Source organism: Papio anubis, chromosome 11 (genome assembly GCF_008728515.1).
Source record: "Papio anubis isolate 15944 chromosome 11, Panubis1.0, whole genome shotgun sequence".
In the NCBI taxonomy this organism is placed as follows: Eukaryota; Metazoa; Chordata; class Mammalia; order Primates; family Cercopithecidae; genus Papio; species Papio anubis.
Window position 1 is genome coordinate 69,401,445 of NC_044986.1, and position 23,427 is coordinate 69,424,871.

The 23,427-nt window shown below is 39.5% G+C and overlaps 1 protein-coding gene across 3 annotated transcripts in view; it reads left to right on the forward strand.

Annotated features, from left to right (window-relative positions):
- The window catches only part of MCU (mitochondrial calcium uniporter), a 208,682-nt gene that overhangs the window by 174,171 nt on the left and 11,084 nt on the right, over positions 1-23,427 (forward strand). For all 3 annotated transcript variants that reach the window (XR_651685.3, XM_003903787.4, XM_009214713.4), the window contains 4 exons: positions 8,503-8,673; positions 9,800-9,904; positions 18,301-18,461; positions 20,641-20,844. Coding sequence is in view for 2 of the 3 variants with exons in the window: in XM_003903787.4 (XP_003903836.1) it covers positions 8,503-8,673; positions 9,800-9,904; positions 18,301-18,461; positions 20,641-20,844 (641 nt within the window). In the remaining variant the exon portion in view is untranslated. The remainder of the gene's footprint in view (positions 1-8,502; positions 8,674-9,799; positions 9,905-18,300; positions 18,462-20,640; positions 20,845-23,427) is intronic.

The window sequence follows — 23,427 nt, forward strand, 5'->3', positions numbered from 1 at the left end:
TTGTTTGTAGTTCCTGCACTACTCTTCTTAGTCTGCACAATTCCACAGCTTTCTGTTTTTATGCCTAAATCTGTTATCGTGTTATCGTGTTCTAACTCTAAGTATTCATGTTGAACGCTCCATAATTTCTAGGCTTTTTTTGAAACACACTGCTCTGGAACATACTTATGTTATTTCTTATTTTATTCACTTGGAAATCAAAACAAAAGAAAAAAAATCCAACCAAACAGCCACTTGATGCAATGTATACTTTAAAAGAATATTTTGTCTCTAGATGATAGTAACTGACAACTGTCATTAGCTTGTGAATACCCATTCTGACTTCACTACAACCAGCTGTTTATTGTTTATATTGTGAAACTTGAGGAACCTTGGCAATTGTTATTCCTGAATTGCAAACTAAGAAATCTAATGTTGACATTACAATCCACAGTGTAGGAGAGAAGAGCAGGCCTTGGGATTTCAAAAGCAGTATAATAAAGGCTTGTCAGCTCTGAAATGCGCTATTCATTGTAGAGTTTCTCAAAAGCTTTCTTATTTCATTCCCTTGAAAAAAGCATCATGCTCTTTAAAGGAAGAAGTTAAACTGGGTATGAAAGACCTTCATATTCTCCGTTGACTTTGACTCAGTTATTTTAAAACAGTAACCCCTAAGCATTCACCTGTGAAACTGATGTTTTAGTGCATTTGTAACTGCCCAACAGCTTCTCTGTGCCCAGTACCTGGATAGAGCCAATTTGTCAAGACAGGAGAATTGCAACAGAGAAAGAGTTTAATGCACACAGAGCTGGCTGAATAGGAGACTGGAGTTTTATTACTCAAATTAGTCTCCCCAAATTGGAGGCCAGGGTTTTTCAAGGATAGTTTGGTGGGCAGGGGGCTAAGGGAATGAGTGCCGCTGATTGGTTGTGGATGCAGTCATAGGGGTGTGGAAAATGATCCTCATGTGCTGAGTCCTCTTCTGGGTGGGGGCCACAGGAGCCTGAAAGGACATCTCAAAAGGCCAGTCTTAGGTTCTACAACAGTGATGTTATCTGCAAGAGTGGGTGTGGGGAAGTTGCAAATCTGTGACCTCTAGAATAATAGCTGGTAATCCCTTACACTTACATTTTAGCAGAATTCAGCCACCTCCCATCTTCCTAACCTGGTGCTCTTTCGTTAGTTTTGTGAAGGCAGTTTATTTTGGGGGAAGGCCTATTATTTAAACTAAAAACTAACTTTCTCCCAAAGCTAGCTAGGCCCAAGCCCAGGAATGACCAAAGGCAGTTTGGAGGTTAAAGGAAGTATGGGGTTGGTTAGATTAGGTCTCTTTCACTGTCATAATTTTCTCACTTTTATAATTTTTGCAAAGACACTTTCAAGATTCTCCAGATATATTTCAGACTCACAGATTCTATCTCTTTTTTAAATTCAACTCTCTCTACTTCTTGATCTGTGGTTACTCTTTTTCACATATATAGAAAGGGGATAATTGGATAATTTAATCACTAATCTTAATGACTTCATCATCATTACTGCTATAGAAAAGATAGAAATATTCTCATGTTAGTGGTTCTGACTTCAGGAAACAGTAGATTAATTGCTAAGGATTCTTTTAGAACAAGAAGGAATATGACACATTTTAAAAATATCTTTAGGTATTGCAAACTTTAGATAGTACATGCTATATATTCAATTCAAATTACTATTTTGACCTCTTCTTCCTTAGGAAACAGACTATTCCTTTGGACAGAAAAAGGCAATAGGGATTTCTGATTTTGCCTTTTAGTTTTTATGTAAAAATTCAAATCATACATCCATGAAGTATTAACTGCTGTGGGAATTACTATCCTGCTATAAACAAGTAGAACACCAGACAAAATATCTGAAACAACTCTTTTCAGACACTGGACGATAGGCACATAGGACTGTGATGCCTGAGATAAGAGGAACAAATGAGTTAAACCCTGCATTGGTTGAGTTTACAGCCTGAGGCAGCCTCTAAACTGCATCACAGAGAAGGGAAACAGAGGTTGGCCATCTAGTTAAGATGAAGAAACAGAGATCAGAATTTGTAAATCTCAAGGCAGCTAGAATTTATGAGACAGAGATTTACAGAGGAAGGAGCTATGAAGAAAAAGAGGAGTCTTGGAAATCTGCAAAGGCATCCTGTGAGACTTTGGCTGAATTCTAAACCACAAGACCAGGCTAAAACTTCCTAGAAAATAGCTATTGCCAGTAACATAAAATGAATAATTTTGCTTCCCTCTAGCCACAGTAGAGAGATACATTTGAACACTTGAACATTTGGTAGACATTCTCATAAGAACCATATCTTAGAAGTAGGGACAAATTGATCCTAGAATAAAGGATTCCCTAGATCTCTCCTAAAAGAAGTTTTTGAAGTCTTGAAAGTGCCAAACTAACATGCAAGTAATTTAACTATACAAGACCGAGCACTCCACAATGTAAAATTAAAAATGTCTAACCACCAATCAAAAATTACTAGGCATATGAAGAAGCAAAAAATAAACCTTCCAAAAATACAGTCAATGAACAGACCTGGAAATGTCAGAGATAATGGAATAAACAGCCAAGAAGTTAAAATAGCTATTATAAATATGATCCTTATGCTCATAGAGAAAAGGAAAAGCATAAGTATAATGTGAAAAGAAATGGAAGATATAAAAAGAAATGGAACTTCTAGAGGTGAAAAATATGTCTGAAATGAAAACACCATATAGATGGAATTACCAGAAAATTAGACACCACAGAAGAAAAAAATCCATGATGTTGAAGTATATTGCGATTAAAACTATCCAAAATGAAACTGAGAGGGGGAAAAAAAGAAGCCCCTGAAATGTATGAAGAAAACCTCAGTGACCTGTGAGACAGTATCACATGGCCTAACATAAGTGTAATTGGAATCCCAGAAGGGTAGGAGACAGAAAAAAATAATAGTTGAATAAAGGTCAAAAGTTTTCCAAATTTGAGGAAAGCCAGATCTAAAAAATCTAACAACTCCCAACCATTCACAGAGAAAAGCAAAGCACATCACAGTCAAATTGTTGAAAACCAATAATAAAAGGAAAATGTTAAAAAGCAGGCAGAGAGCTGGGCGTGGTGGCTTATACCTGTGAGCCCAGCAGTTTGGGAAGCCGAGGCAGGAGGATTGCTTGAGGCCAGCCTGGGCAACATAGTGAGACCCTGTCTCTACAAAAATAAAAATTAAAAATTAAAATTAAAAAAACTAGCTGGCCCAGCGCTTTGGGAGGCTGAGGCGGGTGGATCCCCTGAGGTCAGGAGTTCGAGACCAGCCTGGCCAACACAGTGAAACCCTGTCTCTACTAAAAATACAAAAATTTGCTGGGTGTGGTGGTGCGTGCCTGTAATCCCAACTATTGGGGAGGCTGAGGCAGGAGAATCACTTGAACTTGGGAGGTGAAGGTACAGTGAGCCAAGATCACACCACTGTACTCCAGCCTGGGTGACAGAGCGAGACTCTGTCTCAAAAAGAAAATAAAAATAAAAATTAGCTGGGCATGGTGGCACATGCCTGTAGTCCCAGCTACTTTGGAGGCTGAGGCGGGAGTATCCAGTGAGCCCAGTAGTTGAGACTGAGTGAGCCATGATGGTACCACTGAACTCCAGCCTGGGCAACAGAATGAGACCATGTCTTTATTAAAAAGTAAAAGTTTTTAAAAGGCAGACAGAGGAAAAAAGACATAGAGGAACAAAGATAAGAATATACACAAACTCTTAATATATACTATACAAAACAAAATCTGTTTAAAAGATAATCAGAAGGTAAAACACAAAAATAATGTGTGGTTTATAATATATGTAGAAAAATGTGTGAGAACAATACCATGAAGAATGTAAGCAGGGGGAATGGAAGTATATTGTTGTAAGGTTCTCTAAAACTATACCTAAAGTGATACTATATTATTTGAAGACTGATTGTGATATGGTAAAGATGTATAACACAGAACAGAATTCAGCAAACTATGACCTTCAGCAGTGCTCCTCAACGTTTTTGGCAGCAGGGACCAGTTTCGTGCAAGACAGTTTTTCCATGGTACCAGTCTGTGTCCTGGGGGTTGGCGACCCCCTGACCTACAGGCCAAAGCCAGCCCATTGCTTATTATAAATAAAGTTTGTTGGAACACAGCCATGCCTATTTATTTATATATTGCCTGTGGCTGCTTTTGCACCACAGTAACAGAGTTTATAGTTGTAACAGAGATCTTATGACCCACAGAGTCTAAAATATTTAATACCTCAGACTTTACAGAACAAAGTTTAGCAATACCTGCTCTAGAGTAATGCTTAAAAAAAATAAAATAAGGGCCAGGCCTGGTGGCTCACACCTGTAATCCCAGCACTTTGGGAGGCCAAGGCGGGCAGATCATTTGAGACCAGCCTGGCCAACATAGTGAAACCCTGTCTCTACTAAAGAAAAATTAGCTGGGTGTGGTGATGGGTACCTGTAGTCCCAGCTACCCGGGAGGTAGAGGCAGGAGAATGGCTTGAACCCAGGAGGTGGAGGTTGCAGTGAGCCAAGATCACACCACTGCACTCCAGCCTGGGCAACACAGCAAGACCCTATCTCAAAATAAATAAATAAATAAATAAAATTGTATTTAATAAGTCAACAGCCGAGATTAGCTTGGGCATTGTGGCTCAATCCTGTAATCCTAGCACTTTGAGATGCTGAGATGTGAGAATTGCTCGAGTCCAGAACTTCAGGGTCAGCCTGGGCAACATAACGAGACCCTGTCTCTACCCTGCCCCCCCCCCAAAAAAATTATCCAGGCATAGCTACATGTGCCTTTAGTCCTAGCCACTCAGGAAGCTGAGGGAGGAGGATCACTTAAGCCCAGGAGATCAAGGCTGCAGTGAGTTGTGATCACACCACTGCACTCCAGGCTGGGAGACAGATTAAGACCCTGTCTCTGAAAAATAAAAGTGAGAAAAAAAATAGAGATTAAATTATAATAAATAGTGATTAAATGAAAAAATCCTTTTTAAAGAGATTAAAAGATAGTAAATCTAAAAAATGGCAAGAATAGAGGAAAAGTAGAAGAAAGAACAGTAGGGTCAAATAGAAAATAAGTAGTAAGATGGTAGACATATACTCAGCCATACTTATAATTACATTAAATACAAATAATATATACACTTTAATTAAAAGACAGAGATTGTTAGATTGGATAAAATAGCAAGACCCAACTATAAGCTTTCTGCAGGAAACTCACTTTAAATAAAACATGGATAAGGTAAAAGGATAGGGAAAGATACACTATGAAAACATGTCACACAAAGGCTTGTATGCAAATAATCATAAAAGCTTTATTCATAGTAGCCAAAACCTGGAAACAACCCAGATGTTCATCAACAGGATAAACAAGTTGTGGTTTGTCTATGCAATGACACTCTTCTCAGGAATACAAATGAATGACTACTAATGAACTAGTTAATTGATGAACTACTAACAACAACATAGGTGAATCTCATAATCATGCCAAGAGAAAGAAGCCAAATACAAAAGGGTCCATAGTGTGATTTTATTTATATATAACTCTATAAAACTCTAATCTGTGGTGACAAAAATCAGATCAATGGTTACCCAGGGATTAACTGGGATGGGGATCAGAGAATTTGGGGGAATCAAAAATGTTCTTTATTTTGATTCTTATGTCAAAACTCATCAGATTTCCATTTTAAATAATGTATTTTGTTATTTATAAGCTATGTCTCAATTAGGGTTGTTTCTTGAAAATTCAAATCATGAAAGATTTTAGTGTGAAGATTTTGTGTATAATGTAGGCCTTATGAATTACTAGAATAGACAAGGAAATAAGATGTAGATGTCTACAACTACAACTGTGGAAAACTTGATGCATTTTGGATTTCCAAAACATTAATCTCACACATTTCCTATAAACTCTTTGATTAGTAGGGATATAAATCCTTAGAAGCATAATAGAATGTAATTTTTGACTCATTTTATTTTTAAAAATTGTTTTTAGAAGCCAGGCATAGTGGCTCACGCCTTTAGTCCCAGCACTTTGGGTGGCCAAGGCGGGTCGCTGCTCAAGCTCAGGAGTTCAAGACCAGCCTGGGCAACATGGTGAAACCCTGTCTCTCCAAAAAAATATATATATATAGCATGGCATGGTGGTGCGTGCCTGTAGTCCCACTAACTTGGGAGGCTGAGGCAGGAGAATCGCTTGAGCTTGGGAGCTCGAGTCTGCAGTGAGCTGTGATCATGCCACTGCACTCCAGCCTAGGTGATAGAGCAAGACCCTGTCTCAAAAAAAAAAAGTTTTAGACATGGGGTCCCACTCGGTTGCTCAGGCTGGAGTGCAGTGGCACAATCATAGCTCACTGTAGACTCAAACTCCTGGGCTCAAGCAGTCCTCCTGCCTCAGCCTCCCGAGTAGCTGGGACTACAGACACGTGCTGCCACATCTAGCCAACCTTTGATTCTTCAAAGGAGCTAGTAAGGAAACATTATCATTTATGTATCATGTAGTGTGCTAAGTGTTTTAAATTATTTATGTATTTCACTCATTTCTCACAACAGCTCTACGAGTTAGGGATTAAACCTTTTTTTTTTTTTTGAGACGGAGTCTCGCTCTGTCACCCAGGCTAGAGTGCAGTGCCACGATCTCGACTCACTGCAACGTCCTCCTCCCAGGTTGAAGTGATTCTCCTGCCTCAGCCTCCCTGGTAGCTGGGACTACAGATGTGCACCACCACGCTCAGCTAATTTTTTTGTTTTTAGTAGAGACAGGGTTTCACCATGTTGGCCAAGATGGTCTCAATCTCTTGACCTCATGATCTGTCCACCTCAGCCTCCCAAAGTGCTGGGATTATAGGCGTGAGCCACCACACCTGGCCAAAGCCCATTTTATATATGAAAAAAGTGAGACTCAGAGAAGTTACATAATATGCCCAAAATTACAGAGCCAAGATTCAGTCCCAGGTTTGACTCCAAAGCCTGTTTTCTTTCCTCAGTGCTAATATCATCTTTAAATGCTTAGTTGCTTATGTAAAACATTTTGATTTTAAAAATGCATTTTAAAAAAATGTATTTGAAAATTATTGCGAAAGAGGGTTATTCTGATGTTTGTTTTACTAGGGCCCTACAAATCAAGAATACTGAGGGAAAAAATAAGGAAATAGGCATGCTATGCTATACTTTTGTAGAAGATCCCTTCAATTTTATAACTCATAATAAACTTTCCCTTCATAACATTTTGTTATAAAATCTTAAACAACAGAGTTTTGGTTCTGTCTAGCCAAGCTCATGAAGACATTCAAGAGAACATGAATTGTTTTTGATAGAATGTTAACTGAAGAATGACGAGGTTCATGAATTTGGAAAGGAGACGTATATTTCTCATAAAGGTTGCAGCCTGCAGGGTGGCCATTCTGACAGGCTGGAAGTGTAGCCTCTATTCAGAAGCCAAAAACGGACACTTTGAGGAATAGGCAAAAAGAACAGGAATGCATGCTGAGCAGGGTGGCCAAATGTACATACTCAGTACACTATAGGAGAGGTCATGCATATTTATGAAAAGAGAAACATGTGTATGCACAACTGAGCTTCATGCCCCTTCATGGGTCCCGTGTACAAAAAATGGCTGCATCAGCATGATCTGAGGGTGGAGTTTTCAGCTCTCTGGTGTCAAAAGATGAAGCAGAGGGTGTGAAAACCCTCACTGTGCATTCTCCGTAGACTGGCCAGAACCACTTCACGGTCGGTGGCCTCTTGTCAGGCAAAAAAGAGGGGCAGTGTTGGGCAGTTAATTGGTTGATATCAATGGTGGAGTCTTTTGAAAGGGCTAGTTTCTCTTAAGCCCTTAGGAAGGAGTGCCTAATGGTGGCTAGCAAGGAGGGGATATAATGAGTTGTGTCTGACCTCCCATCCTGTCATGGCTGAGAACTTAGCTTTAAAGGTTTACCCTGGGTGTCCCTTTGGCCAAGAGGGGGTCCATTCAGTCAGTTGAGGGGCTTAAGATTTCACTTTTGTTTCTCACTTATCAACTTGTACTATATATACATGAATTGCCTGTTTTGGAGTAGGAGTCTCACTTATTAGGGTACTTCTTGAAAGCTCTGGATCCCAAGAGCCACGTCCTATAGGCTATGAAGTCTGGCCCAGCAATCTCTGACTGCTTAATAAAATCTTGCTAAATGGATCCAGGGCTTGTATTCACCAATATTAAGAGCTTCACCTGATATCCTTGGGAAAGCCTCTCCTTGACCCACTCAGAAGACAGTTCCTTGCCTGTTTTTTCATATCTGTAAAATGAGCTGTGTGATCCATTTGATCTTTTATAAGCCAGTTTCCAGAATAACCTTCAACTAAAGCTAAAGGGCATGTTCTTAAACCTTCTTTGAAAACATTTTAAATCATGCTAATAATAGACCACCATGCAAGAATAGTAATAATGTGACTTTAACTTACATTGAAATCCAATTATCATATGTTTTTGGGTCTTTTTCATTCAGATGTTACAGTGGTTTATCAAAATGGGTTACCTGTGATATCTGTGAGGCTACCATCCCGGCGTGAACGCTGTCAGTTCACACTCAAGCCTATCTCTGACTCTGTTGGTGTATTTTTACGACAACTGCAAGAAGAGGATCGGGGAATTGACAGAGTTGCTGTCTATTCACCAGGTATAGTCACCATCATTATTAATTACCATCTACCCCTCATTTCACCCCACAGCAATTTCTAGACACATACATACACCATACACGTAGCTACAAAAGAACCCTATACTGTTAACTTCAGAAAACTTTTTTCTTTTGCTTAGCACTTACCAGGAGAGAAAGTGATTTCTCTCCCAGTAGTACTCAGAGTATAATTGATCGATTTTAGCAAATGTGTATGCACAGGGAATCTCATTCAAAAGCATCTCACATATAATGCCATGAGCAAGGATGAACAGTCAATCACATTTTATATTATTGAGACTTTTTATCATTACTTTAGGTGTAGAATAAATACTTCCAGTAGTTAAACCCTCATGTCTGGAAAGAAAAGTTTGCCAAAATAAAGAAGTATATGATTTGAAAAGAATATAAAATAAGGCACTAAAAATTACCATTTTATGTATTTCATTTATTTATTTTTTAAGTTTTTTAATTTTTTTCCCATTTTTAAGTTTTTTTCCCATTGTTTTTTCCCCCATTTTTACTTTAAAATTTTTTAAATCTACAGAAAACTTGAAAGATTAGTACAATAAATGCCCATTTACCCTTCACCTGGATTCACCAGTTAACAATTACCACATTTCTACTCATCTGACAATATAATTAGTAGACCAGCGTGGTGGATGTATAATACTTTGTTAACCCCAGCATCTGTCTCTACTGAATTATTGGCAACTAATCAATGACTATACTGAAGAGTACCATATGTCAGAAAATACTGTTTTTTTGTTTTTTTGTTTTTTTGTTTTCACTCAACCAGCTTCCATTATGGACAATGTTAAGTCCATACAGCTCTCCCAGTGACCCTAGATTTCCAATGTACACCTACAGAACTATGACCGTTAATTATTTCACTTGCTCATATAGTTCACAGGAGAAGCTGTTGTTAAATCTTCACAAACTCGAGTCCTAAAAACAGAGCTTTAGGCAACCTAAACTTTGCATAGAACTGGGAAATGAGGTAAAAAGTTAACTGAAATTTGAAAAGGAGGAGGTAATTTTTAAAAACTATTTTGAAGATTGAATTTTCCTGACCATTCTTGAATAATTATGGACCTATGACAAGTTTCATTTGAAATTTTCACAGATGGTGTTCGTGTTGCTGCTTCAACAGGAATAGACCTCCTCCTCCTTGATGACTTTAAGCTGGTCATTAATGACTTAACATATCACGTACGACCACCAAAAAGAGGTAAAATAGTAACCTTGGTAAGGTCACAGAAATGTGGGAAGGGCTTTTGGAAAGAACTTTATTTTTTTTCCTTGGGTAACCTTGAGAAACAGACAATATTCAAAGAACACTGAAAGAGCTCATTGAGTACCTGGCACTTGACTAGTACATTGACTAAAATCACTTAGATTCTGCCTTGACTAAAATCACTTAGATTCTGCCTAGATGCCAGAATGCTTTATTATCTGACATTGTCACTCTGTTTCACATAAATGAATGTCCTACATAACTGAAGCTCCTTCCCTTCATAAAGGCCAAAAGTCGTACTACTTTAATAACATTACAGGGGATATCTTTTTAAAATAAGCTGTAGGCTTCTCTGTTCTCTTAAGTGTTGTAATAAGTATTGAGCTTTTTTTATGGCTCAAGATCAGCAGTCTGAAAGTCAATTATTGTACAATAATAATAGTTCTTAGGAACTTCTGACATGATGCATGGTTGGTTGTTTTTTTTGTTTGTTTGTTTTGTTTTTTGTTTGTTTTGAGACAAGGTCTTACTCTGTCACCCAGGATGGAGTACAGTGGCATAATCACAGCTCACTGCAGCCTCGACCTCAAATTATCCTCCTACCTCATCCTCCCAAGCAGCTGGAGTAGCTTGGACTACAGGCATACAGGCATGTGCCACCATGCCTGGATAATTTTTTTTATTTTTGTAGAGATAAGGTCTCACTATGTTGCCTAGGCTGGTCTTGAACTTCTGGGCTCAAGCACTCCTCCCTCTCTGGCCTCCCAGAGTGTTGGGATTATAGGCATGAACCACTGTTCACAGCCTGTATATGCTTTTATGGGAAAAGGAAAGGTGCTTGCCTCAGACACAAATTTTAAGAGGGCACCAAACAACTCAGTAATCAAGATAAAGAATTGTTGTTTTGTTTTTAAGAGTCTCGCTCTGTCGCCCAGGCTGGAGTGCAGTGGCGTGATACTGGCTTACTGCAAGCTCCACTTCCCAGGTTCAAGCTAGATACGGGTTTCACCATATTTGTCAGGCTGCTCTTGAACTCCTGACCTCAGGTGATCTATCTGCCTTGGCCTCCCAAAGTGCTGTGATTACAGGCATGAGCCACTGTGCCCAGCCGCCGGGCTAATTTTCGTTTTTAGTAGAGATGGGGTATTGCCATGTTGGCCAGAATGGTCTTGAACTCCTGACCTCAAGTTATCCACCTGCCTCAGCCTCCCAAAGTGCTGAGATTATAGGCATGAGTTACCACACCCAGCAAGATAAATGGTATTTTAATGTACTACTTTAAAAAACCAGAGTTAATGCAAAAAATGCATGATGAATAAAATTTTAAATAAAGACAGAGTCAGTATTGCTAATATTTCTTTTCATCCTGGTCTCTACTGTGGCTCTGCACAGTACAATGCTAAGTAGCCCTCTAAAATAGCGTTTTGAGTTGTGTCTTTTTTGGTCCTGTTTCTCTATTTGCCCTTGATATTCATTGTTACTCACTGCTGTTGTTAATGCCCCTTCCACCACTCCTTCCACCAGCGCCATAGGACAGCAGTTCCCAACCTTTTTGGTACCAGGGACCAATTTTGTTAAAGATAATTTTTCCACTGACAGTGGTGGCAGGGGCAGAGGCAGTGGTTTTGGAATGAAACTGTTCCATGTCAGATCCTCAGGCATCAGTTAGATTCTCATAAGCAGCACACAACCTAGATCCCTCACATGCACAATTTACAATAGGGTTTGTGCTCCTATGAGATCTAATGCTGCTGCTGATCTGACAGGAGGTGGAGTTCAGGCAGTAATGCTTACTCGCTGGCCTCCTCCTGTGTAGCCTGGTTCCTAACAGGCCACTGACCAGTACTAGGTCGCACCCCAGGGGTGGGGGACTGCTGCTGTAGGACATCCCTTCTTTTCAATCCTGCTTTTAGGAATTGGGTTTAGGCCTGGTAAGGTGGCTCACACCTGTAATCCCAGCACTTTAGGAAGCCGAGGCAGGAGGATTGCTTAAGACCAGGAGTTTGGGACCAGCCTGGGCAACACAGTGGCAACCAGCCTGGGCAACACATCTTTAAACAAAAAAAAAGAGAAAGAATTGGGTGTAACATAGAAAAGTTCTGAGTGAAACCCTGTTATTAAATTCCTCTATAATCTGGTCCACATCTACCTTTTAAAATGTTTTCTTTCCCTCTTACATGTTGCCTACTTTTTCTCCACTGTGTATTCCTTTATGGTTTCCTGAACTATGCCCTGTTCTTTCCCATCTCACTGTTTGCTCACTTTCTTCTGCCTAAGATGCCTTTCTTCCTAACCCCCGTTTTCTCAAGTCAAAATTGTCAATATTGACTCTTCCAGTAAGCCTTTAATGATCATACTCTTTCCTTCTCTGACCCCTGACCAACCAAAAGTGATAAATATCTTCTCTGAATTTTGCTTCGTCCTTTTCTTTGATGCTCTGAGGGAAGGCACTGTGATTTCATATTCCCCATTGATTCCATCTATATTGAGTGAATTAAATGTGTTCACTGGGTAGCATTTTGATTGTGCAGAGGCCATATTCACTTTCTTTAAGCTAGATGAGAGGGGGCTAGCTGGGAGAAAGTATAGAAAAGTATCCTTAAATAGTAAGAATGGAAAGATATTCTTTACATACAGTTGACTGTTGAACAAAGCAGATTTGAAAAAACTTGCAAACGAACCACATAACCTAGAAATATCCAAAAAATTAAGAAAAGTTAAGTATGTCATGAATGCATGAAATATATGTAGATACAAGTCTATCTTATTTTATTTTATTTTGTTTTTGAGACGGAGTCTCTCTCTGTCCCCCAGGCTGGAGTGCAGCGGTGCAATCTCAGCACACTGCAACCTCTGCCTCCTGGGTTCAAATGATTCTCCTCCCTCAGCCTTCCTGTAACTGGGATTATAGGCACACATGTTTCACCATGTTGGCCAGGTGACCTCAAACTCCTGACCTCAGGTGATCCACCCACCTTAGCCTCCCAAAGTGCTGGGATTACAGGCCTGAACCACCACGCCCTTCCTATTTTTTATCATTTACTACCATAAAATATATACATATCTATTACAAAAAGTTAAAAATTATCAAAACGTATGCACACACAGACCATGCATGATGCCATTTGCAGTTAAGAGAAATGTAAAGATGCAGTATTTAATAATGTCTGCATAAAATTGACTCTAGTACATAGTATACTACTCTAGTGATTTCATAGCCACCTCTTGTTGCTGTTGCTGTAAACTCAAGTGTTTTTGATATCAGCTTAAAATGCTGTGTGATGCTAATTATCTCCTCATGGGTAGTTCATTTCTCCAGTAAATTGTCTATTGCAGTAAAAATTGATCTCTTGCAGTTCTTGAATTTTTTTGTGTGTTTAGTCCACCTTGAATAACACCATGGGACCCATATGAAGTGATGCTGGAAGTGGTCCCAAGAAGGAGAGAAAAGTGATGACATTGCAAGAAAAACTTGGATTGCTTGATATGTACCGTAGACTGAGGTCTGCAGCTACGGTTGCCCATCATTTTAGACAGATGATTTATCTTGCAAACAGACAATATAAACTTACAATGTAAATAAATACAGTATAGCACTATAAATTTATTTTCCCTTTATGATTGTAATGTTTTCTCTAGCTTACTTTACTGTAAGAATACAGTATATAATACATATATAAAACATTTGTTAATTATGTTATTGGTAAGGCTTCTGGTCCAGGTAGGCTATTAGTAGTTAAGTTTTTGAGGTTTCAAAAGTTGTAGGGGGGTGGTGCCCCAACCTCGCCCCCCAACCACATTGTTCAAGGGTCAACTGTAGTAAGGCATTATCGAATCAGATTTTATGAACTTGGAATAATTAAACATGTAGACCAGGGACAGTTAGCCATATATCAGCTATGCTAATGTGTTTTTCTTCTTTATTCCCTGATTCTCAGGCTAGAAGTTCTCTTTAAAATAACAGAAGTACAGGTCCTATTTTACTGAGGTGTGTTTTTGTGTGAATTGCCTAGAGAGTTCATCTGTTTAGATTTTCTATTGGTAACATTCCGAAAGTTCACTAATATATTCCTATATAAAGTATAACAATCAGGAAAGTTAAGATGTGAGTTTCCATATATTATGTTGTCAAAAACTAAAGGTATTTTAATCAATCAATAAATACCAACCATTTCTGTAATAACTGTATTTTTTAAACAGAAATGAATGTTTAGTTTTTTAAATAAAGCTTTTCTCAAATTGAATAAGAAAAGGTAGAAATTGAAAAAACAGGGGATTGTATTTGATTCCCTGGTGATTTGGCAGCCTAAAACAACCCATTGCTTTATCTGTATCCAGGAACTGTGGAGTATCTACCTTGCTTTTCTAGAAGTAAATTAGGGTATGAAGCTTGCAAGGGTCAAAAATCTGTAATTCATGGAAATAATCGTAAATTGAAGTGTGAACTTTAGTAACTCAGTAGCAGCATTGGTGTAGAATTTCAAAAGACCTTTTTAATGTTTAGATACACACATCATAGCTCTCTTAGTTCTGTTATTCTATAGTGAGATTATGCCATCAGATACCATCTCTCACAGAAACTCAATATGATTTTAAATCCATAAACACTTTGTTTTCCTTGATCTTAAATTTAATTATTTTTTTGAGACAGGGTCTCACTCTGTCACCCAGGCTGGAGTGCAATGGCGTGATCACAGCTCATTGCAGCCATGACCTCCCAGGCTCAAGCAGATCCTCCCACCTCAGCATCCCAAGTAGCTAGGACTACAAGCACACGCCACCATGCCTGGCAAATTTTTTATTTTTTGTAGAGATGAGGTTTCCCTATGTTGCCCAGGCTGTGTTTTCCCTGTTTTGTTTTTTTTTTTTTTTCTTTTCTTTTTTTGAGATGGAGTCTCGCTCTGTTGCCCAGGCTAGAGTGCAGTGGTGCAATCTCGGCTCACTGCAAGCTCTGCCTCCCGGGTTCATGCCATTCTCCTGCCTCAGCCTCCCGAGTAGCTGGGACTACAGGTGCCCGCCACCATGCCCAGCTAATTTTTTTGTATTTTTAATAGAGATGGGGTTTCACCATGTTAGCCAGGATGGTCTTGATCTCCCGACCTCGTGATCCACCCTCCTTGGCCTCCCAAAGTGCTGGGATTACCGGCATGAGCAACTGCGCCTGGCCTTTCCCTGGTTTTTAAACATAGTAAAGAAAATCTTTTTTTCTCCTTTTGATAAAATGCAAAATAGGCTCAAATTTTGTTTCTACCTTGTGTCTTTCTGTCCCTGGTTGAGGAAGGTATTGCTGGCATCCAAGGTACCACCACTCTTTTTCAGCTGACTACAGTAAGAGAGTGGTTTAAATTCTGTATTTAAGAGGGATGCCATTCATTGAATAAGCATGTTCCTTTGCCCTGTGTTGCAACGCTTTAGTGGAAGGGCTAAATGGAGGAAAGAGATAGAAGGCACTAGGTTCAGGATGTTTAAGAGGAATAGTACTAGAGTTTCTTTGTGTTTTTTTGTTTTTTGTTTCGTTTTGAGGCTGGGGTATAGTGGCGCAATCTCGACTCACTGCCACCTCCACCTCCTGGGTTCAAGCGAGTCTCCTGCCTCAGCCTCCCCAGTAGCTGGGATTACAGGCGTGCACCACCGTGCCCGGCTAATTTTTGTATTTTTAGTAGAGATAAAATTTCATCATGTTGGCCATACTGGTCTAAAACTCCTGACCTCGTGATTTGCCCACCTTGGCCTCCCAAAGTGCTGGGATTACAGGTCGTGCCCAGCCAATACTAGAGTTTTATATATACATGGAGAAGATGGAACAAATCTGCTTTATCTAATAAAATAGTTCATGAAAGGGGACTGAACTTGCAGAAGAAATTTAATATTGGTATAGTAGAAGCACTGTAATGTAGCCACAGGCCTAGAAATCAGGAGACGTGGACTCTACCCCTTACTGTGCCATTCTGGACAAGTTACTTCAGCCTCCTAGAGTGCAGTTTCTTCTTCTGGTAACTTTGGACAGTTTAAGGCTATATGCAAATGTGAGCAGCAGCTTTGGTACAAGGAAGACACTGTTGACATAGATGACTTCTGGAACTCAAAGTGCTCTTCCTTTTATGTTCCCATTAATTCAGCACACATTTACTGAGGCATACAAGATACCCAGCTAGGTGCTATATCCCGTTTTACTATATCGGCTCTTCTCTAATCCAATTTGCTACCTTCTTTTGAATTTTTTCATTGATTGAACTTCTATAATAACTGTACTAAAGGACATCCTTAAAGAATGTTCGAAATACATGGTTAATTCTGACTGTGGCTTGTTTTGTTTAGAAGAGTGCTACCCTTATGCTGTACCTAACATTGAAAGCTAGTAAGAATCTAAAAAAAAATGTGCTTAAAAAAAAAAATGGGCCGGGCGCGGTGGCTCAAGCCTGTAATCCCAGCACTTTGGGAGGCCGAGACGGGCGGATCACGAGGTCAGGAGATCGAGACCATCCTGGCTAACACGGTGAAACCCCGTCTCTACTAAAAAATACAAAAAAAAAAAACTTAGCCGGGCGAGGTGGCAGGCGCCTGTAGTCCCAGCTACTCGGGAGGCTGAGGCAGGAGAATGGCGTGAACCCGGGAGGCGGAGCTTGCAGTGAGCTGAGATCCGGCCACTGCACTCCAGCCTGGGTGACAGAGCGAGACTCCGTCTCAAAAAAAAATGGACAGCTTTAGTCAGCAGAGTTTTTATTTGATTCTGAAAACATAATTTTTAGATTTCTAGAAATACATGCTACTCATAGTAGAGGATATTGAATGAAAGAACTTAATCTTTCACCCTTTCAGTCGTTCTCATAACTTCATACCCTTTAGACCATGATACTGAGGCTCCTACAGCTATTCTCTGTCTTTCCTCATCAGGAATGAATAAAAGTTGGTATACTAGGGAGAAGAAGAATGAGAGTTAAGATTATTAGAATGGGCCAGGCACGGTGGCTCACGCCTGTAATCCCAGCATTTTGGGGGGTTGAGGTGGGTGGATCACGAGGTCAGGAGATAGAGACCATCCTGGCTAACACGGTGAAATCCCGTCTCTACCAAAAAATACAAAAAATTAGCCCGGCATGGTGGCAGACACTCAGGAGGCTGAGGCAGGAGAATGGCGTGAACCTGGGAGGCAGAGCTTGCAGTGAGCGAGATTGCACAACTGCACTCCAGCCTGGGTGACAGAGCGAGACTCCGTCTCAAAAAAAAAAAAAAAAAAGATTATTAGGATGATGGCATTTTTATTTATGCCTTTGTATTTGCAAATTTGAAATACTATATATTTTTCCCTTAGGACTTACTAAGGGGAAAAAAATCAATTAAAATGGCAGAACTACAGATAAGTTATAGTCACCATTTTAATAAGCATAATAATCAGATTGATTCTAAACCTCTCTACTAGTTTTTAACAGTTGCTTTAATTTTGTTTTTATCTAATGAAGATCATTATTATTTGTATTATTTTTCTTAATGTTAATCATACCCTCATTTGTAGCATTTAGACTTCCAAGAATATAATGGTAGGTATTTGTTTCAAATTTTTTTAGTTACCCAAATACGAATTTACTTTTTTTTTTTTTTTTTGAGGCGGAGTCTTGCTCTGTCTCCCAGGCTGGAGTGCAGTGGTGCAATCTCGGCTCACTGCAAGCTCTGCCCCCCGGGTTCACGCATTTCCCTACCTCAGCCTCCTAAGTAGCTGGGTCTACAGGCGCCCACCACCACGCCCAGCTGATTTTTTGTATTTTTTTTTTTTTTTAGTAGAGACGGGGTTTCACTGTGTTGACCAAGATGGTCTTGATTCCCTGACCTCGTGATCATTTGCCCACCTTGGCCTCCCAAAGTGCTGGGATTACAGGCGTGAGCCACCAGGCCCAGCCATGAATTAACTTTTTACATTTGTGGACAACTTTTTTGTTTTAACAAAAACTATAGGCTGGGCATGGTGGCTCACGCCTGTTACACCAGCACTTTGGGGAGGCCAAGGCAGTCAAATCGCTTGAGCCCGGGAGTTCAAGACCAGCCTGGGCAACATGGTGAAAACTTGTCTGTACAAAAAATACAAAAATTAGCCAGGCTTGTGGCTGGTGCGCACCTGTAGTCCCAGCTATTCAGGAAGCTAACCTCAGAGGATTACTTGAGCCCTGGAGGTAGGGGCTGCAGTGAGCCAAGATCACGCCACTGCACTCCAGCCTGGGTGATAGAGTAAGACATTGTCTCAAAAAAAAAAAAAAAAAAGAGAACTATTACTTTCCTTCAGTTTAACACTGAAGGCGAGATACCTATAATGCATCAGTCTGCCTCATGTGATAGTCCTAGGAATAGTAATCATTTAAGGCATACATTTTTTTAAAAATGTAACTCCTTTGTTTCAGACCTCTTAAGTCATGAAAATGCAGCAACGCTGAATGATGTAAAGACGTTGGTCCAGCAGCTATACACCACACTGTGCATTGAGCAGCACCAGTTAAACAAGGAAAGGGAGCTTATTGAAAGACTAGAGGATCTCAAAGAGCAGCTGGCTCCCCTGGAAAAGGTAAAACTTCAAATCTCAGGTTTTTCACCTTACCTGTATTTTTTCCAGAGCATATATGTTTCTGTTTTTTCTTGTAAGTTTTATGCAGTTGAGTCATGTCAATCAAATTAGTTCTTTAGTTTATGGGACTGAACCATAAAAAAGTTTAAGTCAAAGCTAAGAAAGGGCTGAAAAACGAATCGTTTGGAGCCTTGATAATGGACTTAAGAGCTTTCAGTTCTGAATGTACTGCCCTTAACCAGATTTACCACCTTTAAAATTAAGATCAGAATAATTGCTGATCAGGAGAGGCTCTTGAGTATAGTGGATAATGATTTTAGCCAAGTTAAGAAGGAATATTACAGTTGGCCCTCTGTTATCTGTAGGTTCTATATTCGCAGATTTAACCAACCTCAGATAGAAGATATTTGGTAGGGGGTGAGGGGACAATAAAACATAACAAGGCTGGGCATGGTGGCTCACACCTGTAATCCCAAAGCTTTGGGAGGCCAAGGCAGGCCGATCACCTGAGGTCAGGAGTTTGAGACCAGCCTGCCCAACATGGCAAAACCCCATCTCTACTAAAAATATAAAAATTAGCCAGGCGTCGTGGCATCATTTGCCTATAGTCCCAGCTACTCAGGAGGTTGAGGCACAAGAATCACTTGAACCCAGGAGGTAGAGGTTGCAGGGAGCCAAAATTGCACTACTGCACTCTAGCCTGGACGACAGAGCAAGACTCTGTCTCAAAAACAAACAAAACAACAACAACAAAAAAAGAATACAAATTTTAAAAATCAATACAATAACTACATAGCATTTACATTGTATTATAAGTAACTAGAGATGATTTAAAGCATATGGGAATATATGTATAGGTTATATGCAGATACCATCCCATTTTATATAAGGGACTTTAACATTTATGTATTTTGATATCTTGGTTTGGGGGGTATCCTGGAACCAATTCACCACGGATACCTAGGGACAACTGTATATAGATTATTATGCAACTATTAAAGGGACTATATAGATTTTATTTGCCATAGAAACCAAATTATAAAATAGTGTGCATACTATGATCCAGTTTTTAAATGTATTATGTATATACCTAGACGCATTTATATATATACATACACAAAGAAATCAGAAGGAATACGTTCCAAAATGCTAGTACAGTAGTCGGGTTATGACTGATTTTTCTTTACACGTTTCTGAATGTTTACAATGAATATATGTTACCTTTATTTTTTCTATGATATTTCAATTTTAAGAAATCAGATTGTAAGGAGTAAGGAAGGGAACAAAGACTCTTAGTCGTTTGCATTTTCTGATTCCTGAAAAAGAATTTTCATCGTTTATAGAATATTTACTATGTTTCATGAATTGTGCTAGTATTTTACCTATATTTTCTTATTTAGTCTTCGGAACAACTCTTTAATGAAGTTAATGGTGATTTGCAGATCAAGGCTCTGAATTGAGCTGCTTTAAATCCAGAGTCCGTGTTCTGTCCCTAGTATATCACTGGAGTTAAAACTGAGAATAGATTAAATCGTGTATGCAACAGTGAAAGAATATAGGTATGTGTGCATTTCCCTCTTTCAGAGAAGATAATCTTGTGATTGGATGAAGACCTGTTAAAACTGAGTTATTCATGCCCATATTTTCACCCACTTCTAGGGTGAAACATAAAATACAAATGCCCTAAATAGTAGTTATACTTACATGTATATATATATTTTTCAAGGCGGTTTCATTCATTCACCCAGGCTGGAGTGCAGTGGTATGATCTTGACTCACTGCATCCTCCAGTTCCTGGGCTCAAGCGATTCACCCACCTCAGCCTCCCGATAGCTGGGACTACAGGGATGTGCCACCATGCCCTGCTAATTTTTGTATTTTTTGTAGAGATGGGATTTCGCCATGTTGCCCAGGCTGGTCTTGAACTCCTGGGCTCAAGCAAGCTGCCCACCTTGACCTACCAAAATGCTGGGATTACAGATGTGAGCCACTGCATCTGGCCTAAGATATTTTATTCAGTGAAAACTGCAGATACTATTTAGGAAGACAAGCTATATTTACTAGAACTGAGACTTGTGTCTTGATTATGAGCCCTGTTTCTTTAGTGAACATAGAACAGTTTAAACCTTTTTAAATTGGTGTTATGTCAAAATGCCTTACAATTATGTGTGCCCAATAGGTACGAATTGAGATTAGCAGAAAAGCTGAGAAGAGGACCACTTTGGTGCTATGGGGTGGCCTTGCCTACATGGCCACACAGTTTGGCATTTTGGCCCGGCTTACCTGGTGGGAATATTCCTGGGACATCATGGAGCCAGTAACATACTTCATCACTTATGGAAGTGCCATGGCAATGTATGCATATTTTGTAATGACACGTCAGGTAAGAATTCCTCTTCAAGTAACTTTTTATGAGCTAGTAATAAAGTTTTAATTTTCAAAAGAGTTTTCTCTTTTTTCTCATTTTCTAAGGCCAGTTTTCTTTAAGTACTCATCCTTTACACACATACACACACGTGTGCCACTTGTGTATTAGGCAATATTCCAAGCAAGTGCTGTAGATTGAGAGGTAGATAAAAGACATGGATGACAGTTGCGTCTCATATTTAATATGGCTGCTGTTGAACATATGCATTTTCTTTCTGTTGTTAGATCAGTGGTCACAACCTATTTGTGTTTGAGAAAATGACAGCACAAGAATGTTATTTAACCTATCTTGGCCTTCCAAATGTGTCTAATAGAGAAGAAAGTAAACTGTTTTATGTCCTACAATTGCTTGCTCAGACTTTTTAGCACCTAGTGGCATGTCTGGCTCATACTAGTCACTGTGAACAGAACTGAACAGTCACATCATTCTTATCTGATCACAGCTCTGGGCATGGCTTGCATCTGTCTGTGACATTTCTGTCTCTCTCTCTCTCTGTGTGTGTGTGTGTGTGTGTGTGTGTATCTTTAGCGCTTGCTCTCTTGTGCTCTCTCTCTCTTCTCTCTCATTTACACACACTTTTAATGGCTTCTTTTTATCTACTGATTTAAGTCCAAACTCCTTAGCCTGGGTATTCATAACAGGTTGCTATCTGTCCTTTTCAGATGTCTCTCAACTCCTCTGTGTATGTTCTAAACAAGCCAAATTCTATTCTCTATTCCCCACAGTGACCTGAGTTTTCCACCCTTTTGTTCCTTACTTCACATCATTCTTTCAACTGGGAAAGTTCTCCCTGTTGATCTCTACCTGTCATCTTTCAAGGTTTACTTAAATGTTTATCTTTCATGAACCTTTGACCAATTCCTTGTAGCTAACTTTGATCTCTCCCTCTTCTAAGTTCCTATAACATATTGTGCCCCTCATTTTACTCATCCCATGTGCTCCCTTTTATTGTAATTATTATATGCTTTCTTTTTCTCTGTGCTAGACTGTAGTATCTTTTTTTTTTTTTTTTGGAGACAAGAGTCTGTCACCCAGGCTGGAGCACAGCGGCACGATTTCTGCTCACTGCAAGCTCCTCTGCCTCCTGGGTTCACGCCATTCTCCTGCCTCAGCCTCCTGAGAAGCTGGGACTACAGGCGCCTGCCACCACGCCCAGCTAATTTTTTTATATTTTTAATAGAGATGGGGTTTCACCGTGTTCAACAGGATGGTCTCGATCTCCTGACCTCGTGACCCGCCCGCCTCAGCCTCCCAAAGTGCTGGGATTATAGGCTTGAGCCACCGCACCCAGCCTAGACTGTAATATCTTTTGAGGCTAAGCATTTGGTTTTATTCAGTTTTTATTTCTAAGATCTTATTTCTAAGACTTAAGTCTTTAAGTCTAAAAGACTTAAGTCTAAGTCTTAAAAGTCTAAAAGACTTAAGTCTAAGTCTTTTAGATAAAAGGCACATGTTACACAGTGATTTATATCTACATTCCCTTAGGCACTGTGTAACATGTGCCTTACATCTAAAATACTAAATGAACTGAACATATCAAATAAATGACACAATGCTTTGGGAGGCCAAGGCAGGAGGATCACTTGAAGCTAGGAGTTTGCAACATAGCAAGACCCTGTCTCTACCAAAAAACAATTTTTTAAATTAGCCAGGTGTGGTGGCATATGCCTATAGTCCTAGCTACTTGAGAGGCTGAGGCAGGAGGATCACTTGAGGCCAGGAGTTTGAGGTTACAGTGAGCTGTGATCATGCCCCTGTTCTCCAGTGACAGTGTAAGACCCTGTGTCATAAGTAAATAGATATATAACAGCCATGTTTTCAGCCAAGCACTAATTTTTTCCAGTTATACCTTAAATCTAAAGATCACCCTTGATATATCTCTTGCTGATTAATTGGGTACAAAATGGTGGTATTTCCTTGTGGAATTTGCATTTCCTTGATTACTGAAGAGGTGAAGCATTCTTTCCACTGTGAGATACCCATACCTTTTGCTTGGTCATTACTGTTAAGTACCTTTTGCTAAGCCTTATTATGTGTTAAGCATTTTACATCTAGTAACATAAGTACATATATTCATATATTTAACCTCAACCCTGTAAGTATTTATATATCCCCATTCCATAGATGAGGAAACTGAGTCTCCAGGAGGTTAAGTAATCTGCCCAAACATTATATCTAGTTCACTGTAGGACAAGGAATTGAACCCAGATTAGTGTGACTCTGTAGGCTGCTCACTTTCTACTCAATTATACTGCCTTCCGTTGAGTTCATTTATGAGGAGTAACTTTTGAAAACTATAATTAGAATAGAAATAAAAATATATTGGGGAAATAATTACTGCTTACAAAAAGCTGTTTTGTAAATGTTTTCTGTATTAGACTTGAATACAGTGTTACCACTTTCTCCCTTTTCATGCTGCTGTAGAATCTTTAATGCCTTACCTGTCCTACTAGTTAAATGCTCCATTCTGTGATTCCCAAAATAGTCTTGCTGCCCTCAAGTGACAAGTTGCAAAATAGCAGTAGTAAACAATTTAGT